This window comes from Cydia strobilella, chromosome 17, assembly GCF_947568885.1.
Source record: "Cydia strobilella chromosome 17, ilCydStro3.1, whole genome shotgun sequence".
NCBI lineage: Eukaryota > Metazoa > Arthropoda > Insecta > Lepidoptera > Tortricidae > Cydia > Cydia strobilella.
In genome coordinates this window covers 10,205,368-10,232,278 of record NC_086057.1, presented here as the reverse complement: position 1 = coordinate 10,232,278, position 26,911 = coordinate 10,205,368, and the positions used below count along the sequence as shown (strand labels likewise).

General features: G+C 37.8%; 1 protein-coding gene across 1 annotated transcript in view; it reads right to left on the bottom strand.

Moving 5' to 3' along the window:
- LOC134749096 (protein unc-13 homolog B-like) overlaps positions 1-21,015 on the bottom strand; it is a 329,794-nt gene extending 308,779 nt beyond the window's left edge. Inside the window, exon 1 of the mRNA XM_063684000.1 lies at positions 20,622-21,015. Within this exon, the coding sequence (XP_063540070.1) occupies positions 20,622-20,643 (22 nt within the window). The 5' untranslated portion in view covers positions 20,644-21,015. The remainder of the gene's footprint in view (positions 1-20,621) is intronic.
- Positions 21,016-26,911: the final 5,896 nt, after the last annotated feature.

Below are 26,911 nucleotides of genomic sequence, written 5' to 3'. Positions count from 1 at the left end.
TATTATTGTACGTTCTGTAAGTTTGTCTATCTATCTAATTCGAATTTTCCACTCATTTACTGTAAGGTTTGCTGGAAGAGATCCCTTATAGGGATAAGCTCGCCTTTGTACCTAAATTTATATGAATTTCATGTTAACAATTTTTGTTTTGTACAATAAAGTGATTTACTACTACTACTACTACTTAATAAAATAAAATAAAATAAAAAGTAGATTGATACTTATAATCTATAACTGGTCTATCGTTAACAGTGTTATATAATTTGAAGGCGGATTTTGTAAAGTGTAACTGCCGGTGAAGCCTATAAAATGATGAGAGAACGTTTTGTGAACTCGGTTCTTTTTTGTTAAAACTTACTAGGGTCTTAATTGGACTATTTGTGAGATTTAAACTTCGTACATGAATCACAAAGTGATGCTAATAAAAAGTTTGAAATTAGGAAAATGTACCGCTACGTACACCCCATTTCTCACGGTCCCCTAATGTAACTTCCACGATATAATCAATCAACGTCACGTCACGTATACACGAGAAGGGTTCAATTATTGAGATTGCTAAATACCTTCACATATTATACCAGTGTGATTTTTCGGATGTTTACAGGCGGTTAGAAGAACTAGAAGATAATTAGGATAGGTACCTACTATAAGTGATATCATACCAAATTTTTACATACTTTGCTGTGTATGATATTACTGTAGGTAGGTAACTGTACCTACTCTGTGGAATAGTGTAGGTGCTCGTATAATGCGTAATAGCAAATCGCGCCAAGGCCAATATCATATGATTATTAATACCTTGTAATTACAGCATGGGATTCTCCACGAATTAATAAACTAGTGGATGTGAAATGACTCCTATTTAGTATGAAAACCAGTGTCGCTAAACTCACACATTCATAGCCACGTTAAAATATGTCACACACTTACAAAATTGCTCTGATTCGTAGCAACTTTCCATACCAAAAGGTTATTACCGGTGGACATTTCTCGAACGAATATCAACTGTAGGCTACATGAGTGACGGTTTAAAATATAATGTCAAAGCTATATGACATACGACTCTTTCATTATCTCATTCATCTCACAAAAGCTCGCTCAACGTTCACCTAATACAACTACTCAACACCAGATGGCGTTATTTTATATAATTTTAAAATCACTTACTTATTACAGGCGAGAAAAGGGCTAAAAAACCAGTATAAGTAAGGTCTAATTACGCATGGTTTGTTACGGATCTCACGGTCACGTTACACTGGTGCTTTCGAGATCTCTACACGCCTGCGAGTAGCTAACCGTTGGAACTTCTTTCCATTCGACGATATAGGGAGGGGACAGTGTAATCGGAGTGTTTTATCGATATTTGTGTGTTCAGTTAGGTATTGATATTTCATTACCGTATGTTTTAACACATTTAGATGATACTTTATTTATGATTATAATATAGGTAGTGATAATCGTGATTGTATGAAAAATAATATGTAGTACAGTAACTACAGTATAACAAATATCTAACTAGAAATTTGTTTCTTATTAATTGACCAACTAGGTTGTTAATGTGAACATTAAATATATCCTTAAGTCAGATAAAATCATAGTTCTTTAAAGGTCTATTAACTCGGTATTGCTGTTATTTTGTAATCACAAATCTGCAATTACTTACATAGGTAAGTATTCGTCTTTAACAATATATTTACTTGTAGCAGCATTTAAGGCCAATCTAGACGGGACAACCTGATTAAATTGTCAAATTAATTGTATGGTGTGAAAGCATACATGAAACTGGCTCATCGATCCCACTTGATTTGATTGTAAGATTGTGACCTATCAAATCAGGAAGGGGGGCGGAAAAATTCCAATATTTGACGCTAGTTTGCGTGGTACGGAACACTTTTTATTAATTTAGTGAGCCCGAATGTCACTAATAATTACTAAATTAGTAACTAAGTTGCGTGTGGACGCTAGATGAGATGTATGGCAATTTTATCCCCAGAAATCTTTCTCTAAGAAATGCTCCTAGCAAATGGTGCTATATTTTTGCGGAAACTAATTTTCTTGCCCAGTAGCATTGATCCATTTATTTTTAATATCGGCATCTTGTGGTAACCTACAATAATTAATAATAAAGAAATAGAAAATATAAAACGTTTATTCATGGCACATTGCATGCATTGTACGCATAAGTGCATTAAGTACCTAGTCTAATTATATTAACGATGAAAATATGATGGGTGTAAAAAACAAAATCGTATGTAAAGGAATACGAAGGTTTGAAAGGTTGCCATGAAATGACCCCGACTTAACTTAGTGCTTGATGAGCAGAGCTGCCATATTTACTAAGACATTGATTATCCCAAATAATAATTAGAAACGTGTCTAAAATAATAATTTATTACCGAACCAAACATCAAACTTGAAATATCGTAACTTTAACTTTATCGATATAAATATCGACATTGCGCAGCATCTGAGTAGCGAAGTTATTTGACATTTAGGATAGCGAATATTCCAGATAAACGTAAAGAATAGTGACAAAGGATTGTGAACTCTAAGTTCTAACTGATAAAATATAGATTTACTTAACGAACATTCCTAAATAATGCAAAATAAACAGATTTTTCGTATTTATTGGATTATATTTAAATAAATAACCACCGGTGATAGGAAATACCTCCACGTGAAAGATTTTTTAAACCGCTGTGATTTTTGCAGCTTAATACTGCACAATACGGCATTTTAAATTTAATTATCAATTTTTGTTAGACGAGCGTACGTACTACGTGAATGTCATTCGAGCATGAAGTTTACACAACAACTGAGCATAGTCTGTGCATAAAGTGAGTCGGTCGCTACTAACTGTCGGATAGACGGGAACGCCCACTTGCCATCTCCAGTGGGATTCTCATAGTTCCAAATGGCCCTTTTGGGATGCTTTTTTTTACACTACTAGGGCCAAGCCAAGACAAAGTTGTAATTTTAGTATTTTAAATAGATACTTATTTACCCTTGCGGGGTTTATATCTAGTCTTATGTTCCACCGTAGTGTCAAAACTATAGAGCCCATTTTGATGGATGAGGTGTCAATCGATTTCTTTTTGTGCCCCTCGTAAGTTTCAATTTAAGTAGTTTCCGAAAAGGAATGGGTTTTATATTAGAATATACAATAAAAAAAACGTACCTAAACGCATTATAGTTATATCGAACATGTTACTTGTTATTGGGACAACATAACAGCGGGTGCTATTACTCAGATAACATTAAAAACCCGGACAAGTGCGAGTCGGACTCGCCTACCTAGGGTTCCGTACTTTTTAGTATTTGTTGTTATAGCGGCAACAGAAATACATCATGTGTGAAAATTTCTACTGTCTAGCTATCACGGTTCATGTGATACAGCCTGGTGACAGACAGACGGACAAACGGACAGACGGACAGACGGACAGACGGACGGACGGACGGACGGACGGACAGACGGACAGACGGGCAGACAGGCGGACAGATGGACAGAGAGACGGACAGCGGAGTCTTAGTACTAGGGTCCCGTTTTAACTCTTTGGGTACGTAAACCTAAAAAAGAATTCCAATGGATTTTTTGATCAGAAAATGATTTTCATAAAAATCTTTTTGTAAGCCTCTTTGAGACGAACGTCCTTACCTTTTAATAATATTGCGATTTACAATTGAACTGAGGAAAGGGAGTGGGACAATGAAAACACAGCGAAGTACGCTACCCTTGTACCGGTTCCTATTACGCAACTACACGGTACACCTTTTAAAACAGTAATTTACATTTCGCATGTCGTGTTTAAAAATTTTATCATAAAGGCAGGGTAAAAAAGAACAGCATTTTAACGCCAAAAGATAGGTACCAATTTGTCGATAAAGATCTCGAACGAACACTAATTTCAATGGTACCTCCAATGATCTTTACCTAGCTTTGCTTGGGCCTCGCATTGCAATGTCATGTTCCCTCTTTGTAGCGCAAAAGTTTGCCACCCTGTTTCCCCTGCCACCATAACTACAAACATATGTCTGAAAGGAATCGTTTCGTATTCGATATTCGTGAATAATTGTTGAAGCGAAGTTTAGTGTTATTCAACATTTGCTGATTTTATTCACATTGTCAACATTTGGTAACACTTTTAATGGTTAACCATTTTTCCTTAGATTGTAACGCAAGCACTAACTTCATTTTGGTACAAAAGTTTCCAAATATAAAGCATACGCACACTTATAAGCATTATTGTCCTGACTTCTCACGACTGCAACGCCTACAAAGGTACACAAATAAGGCTATGTAAAATCTAAATGCTTTTTTCGGCTTGTGCAAAAGTTACACTTGTTTGGAATAGCTTGGAAAGCTAGATAGCCTCCATAAATCAGTTGACTTACTGAATTAATCTACTGCTGTATCAGCTTCGTAAAATATTCTATAAATCGTACGTTCTAATATGTACGTACCAACGTGAGCAGGGCACGCAAATTATGTCTCGAGCCTGGATTTGGAGAAACGCGAACACGATAGAATATCGAGTTTGCTAGAAAGTACTTATAAAAAGTTTTATAATTAAGTAGATTCTAAATTATACAACACCCCTTCTTGTTATAATGTCTCCTACTTTGCCCTTAACTCTCATTTCGCCCCGTAAGTCAATGAGTTCCTGAATAAACCGATGTCTTATTCCAGGTTATTAGTATCTCAATCTGTTCAGCAATTTTTGCGTGTTTGTGCAACCGACATTTGTGGCCCAAGGTAGTAAACTATTCATAGGCACAGCTGCAGTTCACTGATCTATTTGACACTGACATATTCACTAGCGATTGCGTAAACTCACTATGCGTCTCCCTCGAACTGACATTTTTTGTGCAGGCGAGATGCAAGGCGTTTGAGTTGACGCAGTCGCTAGCATTTAATTTAAGGTCGCGTCAAACTTATGGTTAGGGTACAACAGGAGGGCAATTCGAACGTATATTTTGACATCAAAAAGATATCATCAAAAAGGTTATGTGTGAAAAAGGTGCACGCGCGAACGATAACAAAATGACATATTTTTGAAGTCAAAATTTAAGCCTTCGGGAATTAGCCTCATGCTTGAAGTTTATATTTGAACGAAATATGTTTTATTCGGATGTTTGTTACCGTTATATCATGTTACAAATGCATTTCCGTTTTTAAATTACCATTTAATTGCTTAAAATTATAAATAAAAAGTACAAAAATTTGCCCGCGAAAAGCTAGTGAGCGAAACGCTCGAAACGCCACGTGACGTCACGCGTTCGACAGATTAGTGTCATTAGTAGCAAACGTCAGTTGGGCCGCCCAACGTGTGACGTCATCACGCTCTGTCGAATTCGCGCCAAAAATTATGAGCGTTTCAACCGCTCAAAAATTTTCAACATTTTAAATATTTTTTAATAAAATAATGTTAAGGTTTACAAAAGTATTTTTATCATTTCCGGTGTTCCAACGATATAAATTATGAATCCAAAAATAAAAATAAATTCATGCATGGAACTAATTGTGTCATATACTTGGAAATTTCGACCCATGCCACCGTGGCCGGATAGCCGAGCGGTTCAGGCACCTGTCCGGTGAACGGGGTACGATGGTTCGATTCCAGCTCTGGACACTGGAGGCTTTGGTCATTTTTTCCTTCGTATATGATATTTATTTCAGTTTATAGTCAAAATTTAAATTCGAAATTGCCCTGCAGTCTAGTCCCGACAATAAATTGTAGAAAATAATTGAGTGATATCAACGTAACTGTTACATTTTTGACGTAAAATGAGTGAACATGGCAGCAATTTAGTATGGATTTTTTTTAGTTCCAATTTATTTAAAGTCTTGGAGACCCTTTACATCTCTGGATAATTTGATGATCTTTTTTATTATTATATACATTTTATCTCTGACACCTAGAGACTTTTACATCTCTAAACAATGTTAGTACTTCTGTTGTTTGTATATTTTTTTAACAGGTTTTTTTGTGTAATTTGACATTTATATTTATGAAATTGTTTTTTTTTTGTAATTTTGGGTTAATTTTATTGTTTGTAAAAATTGACATGTAAAAGTGCCCCTGTGGCCTATTTGCTAAATAAATGTTTGATGTCTACTATTTTATGTCGCACTATACCTACGGTTGGCTGTGCACCTCGCTCGTGCTGGCATATTAGTGCAAGCGAGATGTATAGAAAGTAAGTTACGTATAAGTGAGCGAATATGTCAATGTCAAAAAATATAGTTTTATAAATGTTTTAATTTGAAATTTGTTGCTTTTGTTTGCTTTATTTGATTAGAATATGGGAAATTGTTAAGTTTTCTAATGGCTGTTATAGTTGTTAGACTTAAGCGTGGTGGGACAGAATAGTAGCTGATACCTATAGTAAAAAACAATACCTACATATTGTTTGCCGCTTCACCGTGGGACGTTCTATTGTGACACTCAGAATGACTGTCAGTCCTTGACGGTACTGACTATGCGCATCAAAGGCTCGACTTCAAAGAAAAGGAAGGGCCCCCTATTCATTTTCCTGTTTCTCACTAAAACCCATGTACTTACATATTAACAATGTTAAACAATAATCGAGCCAATTTCAAACGGAAAGTGAACTTATTGTTATGAAGCATATATCTCCGTATGTAGACTTGTCTGACTGTATGTCTTAATTTGGTCTCGCATAGGTAGGTACCTACACTTTGTTTTATTTATTTATTTTACATGGAGAACCAACAGCTATAACGCCTATAGCTATGCTAATAACGAGTAATCTTGTCAGCACTGTAATAATCATTATCAACGTCAGTGTATTTTAGTTGTCTATTATATCTCTGTCTGTGATCTTGCATTTTATATCTCTGTCCGATGACAATGAAACTTAAACATTCTAAATATATAAATCTTAGTGGGAATTGTCTCAGGATGTAGGTTGTACTTATTAATGTATAAACCAATATCTTCTTTTTTGTACTATCTGCCTATTTATTTATGTTTATTCCCTAACGAAGAAAAAAAACTGATGCCCAGAGGTCGTCTAAGCTATCTTATTTTACATAGGTAAAGGATAAAATTGGCACACTTTGTCATTGCAAATGGCATGCAGTTAGCTGGTTCTGACTCTTTGTATTTAAACAATAAACGGAACTCAAATAACAACGACTATATAGGTTAAATAGCAATATAATAATATGTGGTATACGTTATTGTTATAATTTGTGTATTGTTCTTACAATTTTTACTTATGCTACCTACTAATATTTAATAAATTTGTAATAAATATCCACCAAAGTGTTTAAGTGGATGGAAATAATTATACAGCGATCTAACAGACGGTTTATAAAAGTTCTTAATCGAACTCAATGATAAACAGTTAGGTATGCACGTCATCGATTTTTCCACGTAGTGCGCTGCCTAACAACTCTAAGCAATATACCTTTTAAATAAATTGTATACGAGACTCTTACGACACATAAATGTGCGAACAACCTAACTCCCAATGTTGTACAATCGCGGACATTCCCGGTGAACTACCTTAAGGGCAAAAATCGTTTAAACGTCTTGCAGACGGTCAGACGATATCATAAAAGTGATGACCAATAGCATGGCACTTAAAAATGTGGGTGTCGAAAACAAAAAGGTTAGCTCAGGCAAATTTGATTGCCGTCCATTGTCTTTGTGACCATAAAGATAACCAATTAGGATGCATTTTCGATTCCTTATCGTAGTTTGCAAATACCGACCATTTGCAAACTACGATCTTCTTCTTGTTGTTGTGCCATATCCTCAGCGGATGTCGGCGACCATCTTACGGAACTTGGTTCTATCCTGTGCCAGTCTAGACAAACTGGCAGTGTCATTAATATTGGACCAGCTTTTAATGTTGGCTATCCAGGTTAGCTTTCTAATTCCTCTGCTCCTTTTGCCGTCGATTTTCCCTTCCAAGATGTAACGGATTATGTTATACTTGTCGTGTCTATAGATATGTCCAAAATATGAGGTTTTCCTTGTCTTTACGGTGGTCAAAAGTTCAAGTTTTTTGTTCATTCTATTCAGAACTTCAATGTTTGAAACTTTGTCTCTCCAGGACATTTTTAACATTCTTCGGTATAACCACATTTCGAATACATTGATCTTAGCCTCCATAGTCTTATTAATGGTCCACCCTTCGACACCATAGAGAAATATCGACAGCACGTAGCATTTGACCATGCGCCATCGTAACTTTAAGTTAATATCCTTATTTGTGAAAGTTTCTTCATTTTCATGAACGTACTTCTGGCAATTTCTATTCTGATGCGTATTTCTTTTTCTGAATCCCATTTCTCGTTAAGTGAGCTACCCAAATATTTATAACATTTAACTCTTTCTATTATATTACCGTTTATAGTCAATGAGGTCGGTTCAGTTACATTCTTACCCACAATCATGCATTTGGTCTTCGCTATATTCATTCTGAGGCCGTATTCTTCTACTACAGAGTTGAGACGATCTAGTAGCTGCTGAAGTTCGTACATTGAGTGGGCAAGAATAATGGTGTCATCGGCATATCTGAGGTTGTTAACTGTCGTTCCGTTGACTATGATACCAGTTTCCACGTTTTCGAAAGCTTCTTGAAATATAGATTCTGAATAAAGGTTGAACAACAGCGGTGACAAAATACAACCTTGTCTTACACCTTTTAGGATATTGAGGTCGCTCGTGCTTGATGTTCCTACTTTTATTTTTGCTGTTTGATTCTAGTACAGGTTCCTGATGATTCTTTGATCCTTGCCGTCTACTTCCGTTTTATTGAGTATTTGCATTAGTTTGTCATGTTTCACGTTGTCGAATGCCTTTTCAAAGTCAATAAAGCATGCGTAGACATCTTTGCTTAATTCCAAGCTGTTCTGAATCAAGACCTGCACTGCTACTAAAGCCTCTCGCGTTCCCAACCCGCTTCTGAATCCAAACTGAGTTTCTGATATATTTTTATTTATTTTATTGCAAACTACGATAAGGAATCGAAAATGCATCCTAATTGGTTATCTTTATGGGGAGGCGGAGTTTAGCTCGCTCGTGAGGATCGAGGTACAAATTTTCTGAAGCGGTTCACCGGCAATGTCCCCGATTGTACGAAGGTACAGTCACCTGCAATAATATGTTACTCTTCGAAGGCCGCAAAAATATGTGACGCTCTTATGGCTTTACAAATCATATCATATTATCGTAGGTATCAGATATTTTTTCGGCCTTCGTTGTGTAACATATTATTGCAGGTGACTGTATTACAATAAAATTGCAACAATTTACAGGAGGAATACGTATAATATACCATATAGGTACGTATAGGAATAACACAGGTAGCTAATTTTAGATTTAGCGAACTTTAGCGATAGACCATTCCAAACAGTTAATGTATGAACAGTATGAACAGGCCAATTTAATTGGGATAATACGGCTTATATACCTATAGTTGCTATGGCCACCAGGCCACCGCCGATCTTCATCGTATTGTTATAGAGGGTCACAATGGTTTCAAAGGTTGACCACGAAATGGTTCCAGTTTGACTTATTTATATTTTGAATATTAGCGTAACAAGGTTTGATAAATAAAAGGACCTTAACCTGGACATTTAATATTTAGCATCATTATTTTATTATTTTACTAATTTTCTAAACGAACTTGACATTTAACGTTGCATAAACGTCGATAAAATATAAAGTTATAAATATTGATTTAATTGCTATTTGTATGAGATGCATGTAATTTTACCTAGACTTAAGAAAATTGAGTGCCCTGACAGGGTGTCATGTCATGTACCATGTATCCTCAAACTGTAACACCTAATGTATTATGAACATGACTGCAATACAATAAAGAATAAAGAATAAAGGACGTAAAAACAATGCACTATAAATTGCGTGAATTCAAAATTTGCTACAGCAGAAATCAGGCCCTAAATAAAACCTCTTGTAAAACGTCGCTCCGTTTCAGCTCCGTCGCATCGAAAGCAGGAAAACCCATTGCACACGGGATTTCCGATAGCCACGGCGAGCCTCCTCGACTGACCGAAGCAAAACCACTCTAATTGCTTTTGTAATAAAGTCGCGGATAAAACGTTTTGCTTCTTGCATTCAAACGGCTTGAGCCAAACACGTGTAACGACGTGATGATGAAATGTACACTTTCGGTAACAGAAGACTAAGTTGATATTCCACAGCAACCTTAGGTGATTCGAGCTTTTAGTAGTCTATACGACTATAATAACTGTACGAGTATATGGTGTACGCCGTCTTCTACATCTAAGTATCTATAATATTGAAGTTTCTAACAAATTAAGCGATTATATATAGATTTGTAAATTTCAGTTTCTAACAGTCCCTATGATATATGAACACTTACGCTAATTTAAAAAAATTAAAAATTAAAAAGCTTTTATTTCGGATTACATATTACATCCATAGAATTACACATTATTAAAATTACATAATAAAAATAAATTAATACTAAACTTAAAATTTACTTAAAATTAACATATTTAAAAAGTTACTTTTGATAGATTGCATGTGGCGCATGCGATTTCGCCCAGTGGCCGAATATCGGGCTGTCATAGGCCCCTGCGACCGCACTCCGGAGCCCGTTGGTGCCGCCGCGCGCACGGCGCATCAGGGACGCGACGCGTTTGCGCATAATGGCATGGAAATCGTCCGTATGTGCCTCCGCGAACATCCCCGAAGCACTGCAGTACCGCGGCAGCCCCATCAGCATCCTGAACGCGTTATTTAATGCAACGCCTACCAAGGCATCTTGCTTACTGTTCCTACAGTAGAAAGTGTTTCTACTTTAGTAGAAATTTGCCATTTTCAAAACTTATCCCGCTTTCGAATTGCTGCACTGCACTATTCTGCTCTTAATTTTCTTCTTAAGACAGAATAAATATGCAATAATAAGTTTTATTTCAAAAATCATAATATGTATAATTTGATTTGTTCCCTAGTTGGATAGATGGCAGTACCATCTCTCTCGCTTTAGGTACCGTAAGTAATTCGTATACCTAGGAGGTGCAAGCCCACATTGCTCGCCCTTAGCACCCCTTAGAGTTGGTTAAAAGCGCCTAGCCTTTCAAAGATAGCATAAACCAGGGAATTTGGGACGGGTACCGCCGTGGTCGGGTGGACTAGGTAGTGGTGAGGACGTTACCCGCGTAAGCTGAAGACGCGGGTTGATTCCCGCCTCGGCCACCGGTGGACTCGGTCACTTTTTCTTTAGTGTATAATATCTATTTCAGCAAATTTCAGTTTATAATAAACTATTATTTACGGAAGAGCGTTGATAGCCTAACCGACTTTCAGTCCAGAAGGCCCAGAAGTAACAAATTGATAAATTTGAATAATTTAATAATTTGTTATATACGACATTTACGATCATCTTTGTGATTGGCGCGCATCTCACGCACGACTTTTACTTCATTTCGCATGCGCCAATCAGCGTGAGAGATTTTCAAGGTCCCATCAAAATGAGATCAAAACCGTAACAAGTTGTTACAAGTTGTTGTTGTTTGATCGCGAACTCCGACTCGGGCCAATAGGTTTCTTGGAACTTATGTACAAAATATCATTTGATATTAACCAGTCGCTTTTACGGGGAAGAAAGGAAATACGATATTTATGACTACACATTTAAATAAATTAGTAGGTAACTAATTAAAATGTGTTGATGGCGTATTTCACGCCCACATCAAGAATTTATAAAACGTAGGAACAGTTTTTGTCATAACAAAATGTAAAGTGAAATTATAAGTTTGAGTCTCTTTTGAATTTTGGTCCATAATTATAACCTTTTTAACAATATTAGTTTAAATTATTTTGAAAGCTGTACAGCTTTGCTACCTTCGAGCAACACCGGCTTCTGACATGTCGGAAGGGAGGAGCCCAAGCGATATCTTACCGTACAAATCATTCTGCCATTTTTTGCGGGGGAAAACGTGCACACAGACGCACTTCTCACTCACTACATACAAAATCCAATCTGTAGTGACGACACACACATACATAGAAAATTACACACGTCAAAGACAAATTTTGCACACCTCGATCTCTTTTTGTGTACGGACGAGTCACAACACCCACCGCCATAGGTACAGTTGTAACTATGCTTCGGCAGAGGGGAAATAGTACGAATACCGTCTCCCTTCAAGGCGTTGCTCAAAGTTTGCTACCACAATTTGTCATTTGACATTTACGCTAACGACTGCATGAACTCGATCGCACCAATAGATCAGTGCGAGCGAGATGGACTGCGATCAAGTTCACGCAGTCGCTACTAGTCAGTAGCCGTACTGGTAAACTTACGTTTTTGGACGTGCATGTATTGGCGTGAGTGAAAGATACCAAAAATGACATTATTTAGATATCATGTTTATTGACAACGCTAACTTTACATGCCACGGGCTCTTATGGGATGTAGGTATTCATTGTCACTGCCAAGTCGGTACAAAAGGGTGGTCGGTGGTGGTATATAAATACACGGCTGGCATATGCATGGCATACCCTTTATTCCCGGTCACAGTAGTAATTTAATGTCCTATAGTACTTGCATTGTCATTGCAGTGAACGAGCCGATTATCTATCAAGCATATCCGCCCGCATTTCGCATAAGTATTTGGCAATATGCGTCAATCGATAGTAGATAAGTGTGCTTTGATTAATTTCGATAACTGAATCGGTCAAAGCCAGTACTCTACAGAATGCTTTATTGGATATATTTGTAGGTTTGTATAAAATGTAGGTGCTATTTGATTAACAACAAAAATGGCAATAAATAATTATTACCTATACTAATTAAGGCACACAAAGAAAACTTACAAAATTTCATCGGTCATCGCCTATTGTTGTTATTTTTCTAACGCACCGTAAATTCCGTATAATCACAATAAGTCACACAGTACCTAGTCGAGTTATTAAAGCAATCTAAATCTTTCTTTTACTGAACAAAGCAACAATTAAACAAAATAAAAAGTTTGAATGAATTGTTTACGTTCAAAAGGAATGACTTGATCTCCACCCACATAGGTAAGTAAACATTAAACATGGAATAATGAAGGTACATAACAAAGTGGAAACCAGAAAAGTTTCTACCCATATTATCCTAGTATTACAATCTTGTTAACAAAGAAACAATACACTGTTAAGTTCAGGATGATAGAAAAATACTCGTCTTATTTTTATAATATATATGTTTATTTAAATAATAAGCTTTAGTAAATTTGTCTACCATTTTAGGCCGGGTACAGTGGCCCACTCAACCTAATTTCAACACGAGAGAGGCGATATTTCCATTTAAGATCCTTGGTGAAAAACACTTTATAAACAACCACATTAATGTGTGCCACTCACCTAAATTTATCAGAAGGATCCTAGTAACTAGGCCCTCGAGAGTATAAACAGTTGCCATGTTTGGATGGTTAGTCCAACAACTGCGCCGTTAATTTAGTAGTTTATGTGACTGCTACATAATGAAAGGCATTAAAACTGGAATGTGGGTTTATGAAACGAACGAAGTGAGTTACATAATAGAATCACACGAGTGTTTTAATGCCTAATTATGTACAGTTACATACACTACTTTATCTACACACATACTTATTATAAACTTTCTATGATATATTCACTAACCCCATATTACAGCCGACATTGAGGCACAGTTGATCTCTGGCGGAATTCGCGGATATGAGGTGGCGTCTCCGAATTATCTTTATCGCACATTTTACACGAAACTTTTGCTAGAGTTACTTTAAAAACAACAAAACAAATTATTTTTTTACTTACAAACTATTTAAAAGATAAACTGCACGTTAAATGGCGGCAAAGAAAACTTTTATCCAGGGACCGGCCCGCTATCCCTTATCGGGGTTTTATAAGGGTATTGCATAAGGCTTAACTTACCATACCCTTTGCCAGACGAAACCCTTTGTTTTGGTTTTAAAAACCCTTATATAAAGCTACCACATTTGAGTAATCGGTAGCCCAAATACCCTTACAAAACCCTTATCATCCGCTCACCAACACCTTGCATATTGCTTATAAGGGTTAGCCTTATAAAAGGCTTCCCTTTTAGCATATAAGCGTGTTAATTTAAGTCGTCTACCTTGTTCATAAAGCACACATTACTTCGAATCCGAGCGATCGTCGGCGGCGACGGCGGCGTTCTTTGACTAGGCACGTATTTTCTTTCCTTTTCATACACTATCGTAGATATATACTAATCCTGTCTCTTTCACGCAAAGGGAAACCTTTATAAAAAGCGCTTAAAGATAAGGGTAACCCTTATTAAGAGCTAGCCTTATTTTTGGTTAGCTTTTCGGTAAGGGTTAGTCAAAGGTAAGGGTATAAATGGGCTTGCAGTTCAAAAGGGAAAGTCTTTCAATGTGTTAGCCGTGTTTAAGTGTCGCCCATTGAAAGGGTTTTATCGCGGAAAGGGTTGTCCGGTCCCTGCTTTTATCACACATGTCACGCATCCGTAGTTTTTTTTATTCAGAGACAAACTAGAGTAGGGGTCGATTGCCATATCGTTCGATACCAACTAACAAGCGAGATTTGTCTAAATTGTATGCAATTGACATTTCATTTCGAATAAAACGTCATCTCGACTGATGTCGCGAATATCGCGATCCGTGTAATAGTTGCCAACGTCATGGAGTAGATGGCGCTCGTAGTCACGTTTAAGTTAAATAACCGCTTCTAAGTGGTTGTGATTTTTTGGGTGAAGACAAGTATGAAAAGTATGAAAAGGAGGTTGTGTGCTAACAAATCGACGGGAATTGATATTTGCTTTTCAATCTATGCAAGAACTTTCTTAAGGCTGGCGTCCACTAGACTCGCCGCTTCGATTTGACGTGCTGCGGCTCTTCGTCAATAGACGCAGTTTCATAGTAAATGTATAGAAGGCGAATTATTGCGATCCGCCTCGGCGAGCCTAGTGGACGCCAGCCTTTATGGTGTTATTAGAATTATGAGGTGTCTCTTGTAGATTGTGACTAACGTATTATCAGTATTCAGAGTGTGAAGTGTGATCCGAGGGAATTGTTGATGGCTAATGTAAGTGAAGTTCAATCATAATTATACTAATGGTTTCGTCCGAAGATATTGGTAATTTAGAATTATAAAACACACTGTAGTTACGCGAAAGTGTAACCACTCATCATATGAACTTAAGGTAAACTTAGTGTGCGGAATTGGGTCGCTATAAGGGGAGGTTGGAGGCTACTTTTAGCTCAAGAAACCAGATGGATAATCATGTGAAACTCATGTTATATGTAGGTAATAAAGTAGGACACCAGCATATAGTTATCGTCATCTCACTAACGTCCAGGCCTCGTATAGGTATGTAGTATGTTTACATATCGTTTTCCAGTATCAGTAAAGGCATCAGCTTATTCAATAGGTTCATAAGTATAGTGAGCTTGACGACAACTGATATTAGAATAGAGGTCAAATCTAATTTCTTTGGTTTTCAGAGATGTTCGAAATTTAAATGAAATAATATTATCGAAATCAATGTTATTATTTATCAATAATAACATTTTCACAGATAACAAATTTGCTGTAACAAAACAGTTTATCTTAATGTTGGTCATTATTTCCGGATTTTGAAGGCATCATAGAGGGTTTATGATATGTGTGTAGATAAAAGAATAAACAGTTGCCACTGGTTCGGATGGTCCAGAAGGATTAGTCCAACAACTGGGCCGTTAAAATGATCAAAGTTACCACTTGTTCTCATCAACAATCATCAATCATTTGTTGTGTTGTTGTTGCGAAAATCGATTTCTTACTTTTCGAGAAAAATCCAAGCCACTGTAGCAAAAAATCTATCGAGCGAATTTTATTTAGGCGTTCAACCATTTCCTATTGTCGTTAGAGCCGGACCAAGCTAACTCAGCCTGTCAGCCTGCAATGAAAAGTATGGACGCGTCACCATACAAGTATTTTTTTTAAATATCTTTTATTTATTAAATAATTTCACGGTTTAGACTCACTTGTTGTCTTGTTTTCGGCTTTCTCGGCGCGCGGCAGTACGCAATACACGGTCGTCGTGAACGTTGCTCGCACTATTGCTGTACTATATGTCTAAATTAACATATTACCAGTAACTATACGTTACTGCCTGCAACATAAATATGCGACGCACGGAATTGCATAAATACTACATGGTATTAATACTCTATAAAATTATAAATAACTAATGTTTAGATTTACTTGCTCTATCTTTATACTTGACTACCGATAATACACTCGGCGTCACGGAAATCGCACACCCACGGATTTTTGTTTCAAGCCGTTATAAACCGTATGTTGTTGAAGGTAAAGTATGAGTGTGTGGGTTCATTTTAAAGATAATTTAACCCTTCATTTAAAAACAATGCAAAAGTTACTAAAGAGTAAAAAAAAGGCATTTTTTCAATAAGAAATAAAAATCGTATATTCATGCAAAAAATCAACAAATTAAAACACAATAAAATCAACAGATATTGGAATACAAATGCCTAAAACTAAACTTTAAAACCTAGTGTTGCCTCCTTTGGCCTTAATTACTGCCTCCATGCGAGCCTTCATGGACCTCACGAGAGTCACGATGTGCTCTTGAGGAATAGCATCCCACTCCTCAATGACGGCATCTCGAAGCTGTTCCAGGGTCGCAGGTGCAGAATCACGTGACCGCACCTTCCGTTTTAGCTGATCCCAAAGGTGTTCTATGGGATTCAGGCCCGGACTCCTTGCTGGCCACTGCATAGCTGTGATCCCAACCTGATCAAGGTAGTCCCGAACAATCAACGCTGTGTGGGAGCGGGCGTTATCCTGCATGAATTCTAATTCTACACCAAGCCAGACGACGCAACGGAGCCACGCTGTTATGTCGTCGCCCAAATCTTAAATACTTAAATTTTTGTGTTTTCTCGTAGGGCATTGTATCTTTGTATTTTTATTTGTTTTGTAGTTCGCAGTGCCTTGGTAGTAATACTGTAATGCTGTGTAACTAATTTGAATAATAAAAAAAAAAAAAAAAAAATGAATGTGAATCCAGGACCGACAAATTCGGCGTATGGAACCACATGGCCCTCCAGGATCTCTGTGATGTACCGATGAGCAGTCATGGATCCCTGGCCTCGACCACCACCAGTGCGGGAAACACAAACGAGCTCGGTTTCGCCGGCGAGGGAAATGCGACCCCAGAACATGCAGGATCCTCCTCCGTATCCGACGGTTTCTTCAAGACAGGCCTGTGAATAACGTTCCCCTTGCCTCCTGTACACTCTTCTGCGCCTATCGTTGCTGAAAAGACACACCCTGGTCTCATCGGAGAAGAGAACAGCCTTCCATTGGTCGACCGTCCAATCCTTGTGTTCGCGAGCAAACTCACGTCTGATTCGCCGATGCTCTGCCGTCAATTTGGGACCCGTAGCCGCTCTATGGGGCATGATCTTCTTCTCCCGCAACCTTCTCCTTACTGTAGAGACGCTCACCACCGTCCTCCGAACTGCTCGTAGCTGCTGCTGCAGCTGGACAGCATTGGAGAAACGGTCCCGTAAAGACGTCGACACAATAAAGCGGTCGTCTCTCTCGGAAGTGCAGCGTTGTCCTCCGGATCCAGGCTTCCTGGTGAAGTTTCCAGTCCTTCGGAATCGATGAACTGCTCGAAGAACTCGGAAACGGCTTATGTTGAGCTGCCGAGCAACCGCAGACTGCGTCATTCCTGATTCCACCAGGGCTACTGCTTGAGCTGATGCTGCTTCCGTGGTATCCATTTTCTTGGGGTCTCCAGCTGTTCCGGTGTGACCTCTGTGAACCCTGGATGCCGAATGACCCATATCTCACTTTTACCCCCCCTTTTATACCTATCCAAGGTAACGCAAATAGCGACCCTTACAACGCGTATTCTAGGTGTTCTTTCAGAACGCCATAATTTCGTGATTATTATTATTTATTCCAAAAATGCTTTATTCATGCTTTAAAGCTTATTAATTGTACTTTTTAATGATATTAATATTGATAGGGGTGTATACATATGATAAGAGCTGTGTTCGCTTGAAACAAAAATCGGTGGGTGTGCGATTTCCGTGACGCCGAGTGTATAACACATCTACGGAATGTTTGGTTTTACTTAACACTCCATTCGACTCTCCGATACCAACTTATCTGAGTGCTTGAGAACTACTTGATTAACAACAATAAATAAAACCTAGGCTCCGAAACATGTCGCGCGAGTGACTAAAACAAGTGAGTCTAAACCGTGAAATTATTTAATATTAGTATGACTCACAAAAGTTGTATTCGAATACACTTTGTCACGTCAAAGTCGCCAGAGTTAGCTTAGCTTTGTAGTGGAAATCGAGAACTGGTCAAGCTAGTAAATTATTTTACGATTATATAACTAAATGTTCGATTTGGCCCCGATTTATATACGAGGTATTTTTCTCTTGCTCGCAATCGGAGTAAAACACGAGTTTATAACAACGTCATAAAACTTTTTTTATGACCTTATTGTACAATACACTGTTTTTGCAATAAAAGTTGACCGTTCGAGTTTAGTTGTAACTTGTAAGTAGCCTTAGAGTTTCGTACACGTGCAAGCTTATTGCTAAAGTTATACAATGTGTGGTAACATGGAGAGAACGGCAATACAAGTGTTGCCAGTGAACCGGAAAAACACGTGACATATCTAAATAATTATTTATGTATAGGTACAGGAGTGAGATTGTTATATGGATCAGCACTATCAGCAGACAACAAGTACAGTACAGACTACAAGTGCGAGGCGGACTCGCCCACCGAGGGTTCCGTACTGTTTAGTATTTGTTGTTGTAGCGGCAGCAGAAACACATCATCTGTGAAAATGTCAACTGTCTAGCTATCACGGTTCGTGAGATACAGCCTGGTGACAGACGGACAGCGGAGTCTTAGTAATTAGGGTCCCGTTTTTACCCTTTGGTTACGGAACCCTAAAAAGAATATTATTGAAAAATTACCCCATCTTGTTTTTTTCAGGTCTTTTCACTTGAAATGACATAAAACTAGTTAAACAATAAAACGAACATATTGGAAAGTAGATTAAAAACGAGATAAAACCACGATTGTTATCACTTATCACTATAATCGATTACCTAACAGTAAACTGATGGTGATTGATAGGCATTTGTTGTTATTGGTTATAGTTACTCAAACGTTGGGATTAATGCGCCCGTCTCTTTTTAATTAGTAGTACAAGAGAGTGAAATAGATTAAAGACAGCCCAACTGACCGAGAAATATTTTAGAGAATAAATCTTTGGGTAGATATTGTACCTTTCTTTTATTTATTTATTTTTTGTTTTGTTTGAGGTCGCTCGTATCAATGGGTTTTGCGGAACTTACGTACCTACTCTTAGTCATTGTAGGGAAAATATCAGAGACAGATAACTCAGTCACAACCGAGATTGTACCTACGTCGTAAATAATGTCTATTCACGGTGATCACGCTTGTGATTACCAGACGAGTATTTAAAACGGCCGAGTATCGGCGAAGGTGACAAGAAATACAAGGCAGGCAACCTCGGTTCCGGTCGCACTAGACTTGAGACAGTCAAAATCTGGGTGAAGACTGACTGATAGGTAACATGAAAACAATTATTGTAACGGAAATAATAAGTTTACCAGTTTCTTGAATAAAATTAACCTAGAGGTACACATTATAATGAAGTCAACAATTTAGTCACATAACCCAATATATTTGGTAAATAAAACCGTTATCCAACTTACATTACTTCGTTCTTTTGAGAATGAGGAAAACACCAAAAGGATTATTTGAAGTATTATATCAAATTATGTTACCTACATTCGTTACTTCTGAAACCAGTCAACCGCATCGGGACATGACATGAATGTTCACTTAAGCTATTTGGGATTTAGGTGGCTTAAACCATGAAATATTCATGCTATTTCTCATAGCGAAGAATTGTTGCCTTAAAGTAACAAGGAAATTGTAGCAACGGTCTTATGGTTGATTGAAATTATTTGTGACAAAATTAAACCTATAGACCGTGACCGTGAGTAAGTCGAAACCTTCTACTAGAGCCGATACAACTTTTAGAACAATCCATTTGCCTACAAAAATTGTTGTGTTTCGTTCACAACATCAATCCATCCTTAAAATATCCGAGGAATTTCCAAAATGATAAATAGAGACACATTAACTCACAACTAGAAGTACACATTTACTGTTACTACGGTTTTAATTAACCACTGATAAAACTATTTGATGTGCATCCAGGTTTAATCCAAATGGACATAACAAAACATCATTTTGCCTCCGTTCACGGGCGGTTTTAATGCGAACACAACGCTTTAGCCTCGATAAAAACTTTCCTTTATAAATAATGTACAAAACACTACACTAGACTTAAGTTAACCGTTGACTTACTGTAACCTGGAGTGCCCGCTTGAAATCATGAAAAAGAACATTGTACACCGCATCCTGCAGCTATTTCGATCCATTGGGCCTGAGGTACAGTGTTTTCCTGCACTACAAGCAAAACATAGCTCTCAAGATTCACAAGTCGAGCGGGCACTCCAGGTTTGAAACGGCGAGTGATTTGAGAGGTGCTACCTGTGACGCTGAGCAAAGACATGGTGAGGCTCTTGTCTTAGGAGCTGGCTTGGCCCGTCGACCCGGGGCGGTCGGCGGGGCCGCCGCCTCACCGGCCGCCGCGGGGCGGCATATTTTGACTCGCGCGCCCGATTCACGCGGGCCGGCGACCGACTGACGCCCGGCTACTCGCCACCGGCCGCGCAAGCGTACTACGCTACACTCTGACATCACCGGCACCGGATTATTTTCGCCCGGAGAGGTAAATACCCTCACATCGATCGGACCCGGTTAAACTTGATGCAATTATTGCACTGTCCTGGGCCTGCTCATGCAGTTCTCATGGTTGGTACACTGACCCTTATCCGGCCCTGAAATTAGGTCATCCCTTCGCTTGTATTGACGTTTTCTGTTCAGTGAGTTGCAATGATTCAGTATATACTTGAAGACCTGAACTTGAGTCGCGTTAACTTAGGTAGGTCGCGTTAGGTTAGGTTTAGGTATTTATGTATGGTCGAGTTTGGTAAAATAAATTTGGTACAGTTTATTTTAATCTCTATGGGGACTTAAATCTATCAGTTAAGGGCTCCACAGACCTTGCAATAAATCACACGCGGTTTTTGGTTATTGCCGACTAGGTATGTGCATTCAATTGATCTATCTTCTTGGCGAACCGCGAGTTCTAAGTTCGGGGCGAACTACTAGTAATATAAGTGTTAGGACTTTAGGGCTAAAAATGCACCAGACGTACCAATGAATTAGTATTTACTAGGTATGTATGTAGGTTCGTTATTATGTCACTGAACTGGTATTGCAAACAATTAAATAAAGAGATTTCTCTTGTGTACGTTTGTTTGATTGTTTGGGCAATTCATAAGATTAGATAAGCTATCCTTTTGATGAAAAAATATAACAAGGAAAAAACAATACAAAATAATGATCCAGTATAGTTTTTCTCGCGTGACACAAAACTGCTACCTATGTTCCTCTAAGTTGTGCTAGCCCCATGGAAGGTGTCACATTATGGCGTAGTTATAACAGTGGTCCTACCACCAACTATTTTTTTCGTTCGTTCATTTATTTGCCCCTCTATTGCTCGATATGCAAGTGCGATAGAAACTATAGAAAGGGAGTAACGAAATTTCATTATTCGTTGTTTGCTGCAGGCCCCTTGGTTTGATTTCGTTGCGTTTATATATGGTAGACTATTATTATGAATTCCTATCCCGTTCTCTCTTTAAAGGAAATAATTGGCAACCCTATCGTAGTATTAACTCCGCCGCTTAGACTGAGGACGATTTAGTAATTGTGGTCAGCTGATCAGTTCGATATTCTCTTGGCCTCACAGACTACACAGACACCGCTTTATAACACATTTACAAAGATCATGAGGTCAGCTGCACACATAGGTGAAATTTTATTTGTAAGCCTACGATTTGGGCAGTACAATTACGCCCCCAGAACTAAATTTTTGTTGATATTTTTAATTTACACGAGTACTGGTCGTAATTTGTGAGCTCGACTGAAATAAGACTTCTCGCCCCCATACAAAATTTGCATGGGAGCGTTTATGTGTGTTGACCTCGATTGTCTTATGTGCTCCGTGTAAAGGTTCAGGTATTATGTGCTTAGCCATCTTTACACGTAATGACTGACAGCGACGTTAATTGAGGTTAATAATTTTCATTCTCAGTTAAGAGGATACACCGCGGCCGCGGGAAATCGCCTTTTCATACAAACGTAGTTCTTATTTTCCTCTTTGGATATTAATATTATTAAAAATATTATGACACAGTTTGCTGTCGAATCATTAATTATTATAAGAGATGGAGCATTTAAATTTTTTTTATGAAATCTGTTTTTCGCTCCTAATTTTTACACAAATAAAAAAATCGAAAAAAGTCAAACATAGGGGTACGTTCCGTATATAGCTATGTTTAATAATACACCATTTTTATGTTAAAACATTTTCCATAATGTCAATATCCAGAAAGGAAAATGGGCACTGCATTTGTATGGAGAAGCGGCCGAAATGTATCCTCTTAATAAGAATACGAGCTATGTTTACTTACAAAATGAGACATGCCAAATCTGTGTCAATCTTACAAGATTTAAAGAGTAAAAGGGTAGCTCTTGTGAATGCTGTCCGTGATAATAAATCGTACGTTTCGGTACGGATAGTAAAACCGGGTAAACAAAATTGAAATCACAGGGCACTTACCACTATAGATGACGAATTTGTATTACGAGTCGCGGTCACCACGCACTCCCATACTGGGTACTGTAAAACCATCCAACTATAAGTAGTCCAATTAAATACTACGGAATTAAAGACTACTTACTACTTCATTTATAATGTCTCCATGCAATTTTGCAACTCGCTTTACACTCATAAGGATAGCTATTTGTAGTGACCGCGGCAATTCGATGCTTTAGGTATAATGCGGAGTCTATGGTAGATATATGAATAGTCTATGTTTGAAATACTTACAAGAGTCAACACACACCGGGCATGAGTTCCGATGACGGATGCTCCTATTTCTTATGAAAGTCGCAACTGGCTAGGGGAGTATCGTGAGATACGTCGTTTTATATGGAGAGATGTCAGTCGCACTTGCGCTCGATTCAGACCTGAAAACAATAGTAAAGTTAATAATAAGTTTTCAAATATAAGATAAAAAATAAGGTGAAAATGAATCATATGAGTCCCTTAAAATTATCCAACGGTTTTCGACATTTGGATGTACCCCATATTGAAATTATAAATTATAGCGGTGGTGACGACTTCACGTGCGAGGTTCAGGTGCACGGCTTTTGATCCGCAGGTAGTGGGTTTGAATTTTAGCTCCTACCGATGACTGTTTTGGGACTTATACACGATATATAATTTGATAAATTATTATTTTTTTTTGTTTCGTGATGGACACAAAAGCAAATCAGCAACAGGCTTCGTCATCGACTTACAAATGATGTAATCCGCAACAGGCTTTGTCTAGCTTAACCACTAAATTAAACTATTTAGGCTATGGTGCCACCCCGGACCGTAGCCGGCCCAAACGTCCCCATGACACTGGCAGCGTTGCCCCGTTGAATTGCCAAGGAGATCTGTTGGACCAGGTACGTTTGATAAATTACCAATAGCATTTCAGTAAAGGAAAACATCGTGAGGAAACCTGCATACCTACGTTTACAATCCCTTAAAAGGAGGCCTGGAAAGTATTTATATAGGCTGAGATTATTTATTTTACAAACTAATTTCCGGGCTGTTCCGCTTCGGTTAAACATAATTTTTTTATGGCTTTGATCTCTGTATTAATTTCAAAGGGTCAGGTTCGGGTTATTTTAAACTTTCAAGAAGCCTCTTAAAAACGAGAAAATCGTCCATGTAGACTGACTGTCCACGGGGACTGAAATTAAATCAAATATATATAAAAATAGTCGGCAAAGACCACTTATTTAAAAATTCAAGCAAGCGTCTGAACGCCCTTTGCTCTGAAACTTAAGTGGACCATTTTCATTGTGGTACACGATATTTATATTAGTTATTTTTATGGTTTTTCTACTCAAAATCACCAATTCCTTCGATCCTCATAGGAGAAAAAAACCGGCCAAGTTCGAGTCGGACTCGCGTTCTAAGGGATCCGTAAATTACACAATTTTTAACAATGTAGCTATTTTTAATGTGAAACGTGAGATGTCTTTAAAAAATTCGTAGGGGTGGGATCAAAAACTAAGTCATTAAGTCCGACTCACGCTTGACTGAACATTTATAATAGGTTTTCCTATAATCTATAGGTAAAGAGCTATTTTGTATATTTTTTTCAAAATTTTAGACCTAGTAGTTTTGGAGATAAAGGGGGGGAATGGTCATTTTTTGGCTACTTTTTTAAATAACTTTCAAAATATTTATTTTAAAATTATAAAAAAACATATTTGTGATTCCTATAACGAGCTCTTTCATCGAATTTAAATTGTTGTGAGACATACTAACATTAAATCATTAATAATTATTTAACATGTCGCGCGGGTGACTAAAACAAGTGAGTCTAAACCGTAAAATGATTTAATGAGCTCTTTCATATGTATCGCAATATAGTTTTGAAAACTTTTTATTTTATTTTTTCATTTACCACCCACTTATTGGTCTAGTAGTTTCGGAGAAAATGGCCTGTTACAGACGGACAGACACACAGACAGACAGACGCACGAGTAATCCTATAAGGGTTCCGTTTTTTCCTTTTGAGGTACGGAACCCTAAAAAGTGTTTACAGATTATTTTTTTGATTCCGTTAACGTTTTTCAAAAATCGAATTTGATTGGCCTATATTAAGTTTTTTTTTTACAGTTTAAATCACTTATTTTTAGTCACTACGCGCAACATCGATAAGTTTTGCAGTACCCAGTACTCAGCAGTTTTACAAGAATATTCGTACCTACTTTGAAATATTGCTTCACTCTTTACCGGCTTCAAAGTTTACACTGGTTTTGAATAACACAGGCAGCACGGTTTTACAGAATATTTCTCCCTGTTTTACAGAAGTTTTCTTCATTATGAGGTACTTCAAAAACGAAGTGTTATAGGCAGACATTACATTTTGGAGACTATGACAAAGTATGAGTTTGATAGTTTCAACAAAATTATAATACTATTTTTACAAACAAAACTTGGAGCGATTACAGCAGTAATTAATGCAGTACGCAGTAACAGCATCGATAATTGAGTGTTTATTATCGATGTAGGATCTCCCTACCTGTCATTAAATTTTGCCCCCTGAAATCCGATGTCTGGTAATAGGTTTTTAAATTCAATAGGCGAGCAACTCGCGTTCTGTCACATTGACAAGGTTTTCGACTATAGTGTATTTATAATTATTTACCTAAATAAATCCTAGCATAAAATAAATTCAAACGTAGCAATTTGCTCCATGGCGTCTAAGGTTTTATTCAACGCTTGAGACCAAAAGCGTTAAGAGAGTTTTAAGGTGTTTCCAGACGCTGTCTTAGCAGCCCGATTGAGTCACATGACAATGAACTGGCCTAATAATAGATGGGTTTAAAACTATGAAAACGGATTATATCGCGTATATTGAATTTATAATACATCCCGACGTTTCGAACCCTTTACAGCGTTCGTGGTCAACGGGTGACTGAGGAAAAATTACAAAGTGCAAAAATACCCACATACTAAAATAATGAACAATCATAGACTACAAACTTTAAGGCTGGTTGTACATGCAAAATCGGTTCATAAGGCTAGTTATACACTACAATTATTTTCAAGTAAAGATATATATATACGCGATAAAAACTACGCCGGCTCCAACCCTACACCACGGACCCGAGAAGATTTAATTCCCTCCTAAATTGTAGGAGGGTATCCCAATATGGGACCGGCAACAAACTCGGCGGGACACATCTTTTCAAAACATCAGAATGTCCAGCATCATCCAACACTAAGGTCTCAGAGTCTATGTCTCGCTTGCTCCTTTATCAGATGGACTACAGGATCCCAAGCTGGTGGTAGAGAAAAGCCATCTTCCCTATTAAAGTTTGGTTATTTCTTAATCTCAATGGCCTCGCGCAGCATTCTGGGTATGTAACGCTTCTCCTTGGCAAGAACCAGAGGCTTATCAAACTTGATTGAGTGATTGGCTTTATCCATGACATGCTCACAGACTGCAGACCTAGGTCGACGGTGCTTGACATCAGCTATGTGTTCCTTCACCCGAGTGGAAATGCTCCGTTCGTCTGCCCGACATATGATAGGCCACACTCACAGTCCAGGCTGTACACTCCTGCAATCTGTAGAGGGGTATTGTATTTTACAGGCCTCAGGAATTGTGACATCTTCTTCATTGGCTTGAAATATGTTTTTATAGAAGCACGCTTCAAGATGTGGCTGATCCTGTCCGTGACCCCCCTGACAAAAGGCAGAATGGCAGGCCTGCGCTCGACTGTGGGGATCTTAATGTGGGACCTCTGGTTGACCCGCGGTATCCTGAGCTCGTTTGCCTTTCATGAGTAACTATCGCGGTAACCGAAGACAATATTAATAGATGGGTTGTTTTAGGCTCTATTTGGAAAATTGCTTAAATACGCCAATTTGATTTCAAGATACAGAAATACACAAAAATAAAAGTATAATTATATGGAGTTCCTTTTAGATTTTGTGCCTACTTATTTTGGTTAAAAACATGAAATTCAAAGTTTCGTTGCTATAGCAATACGTCGTGCCCACATACTATAGGTTTCCCGGTAGGTATGTAAAAAAAATGCTTCGTAGAGACGAACGGCCAATGTGTTGTTATAAG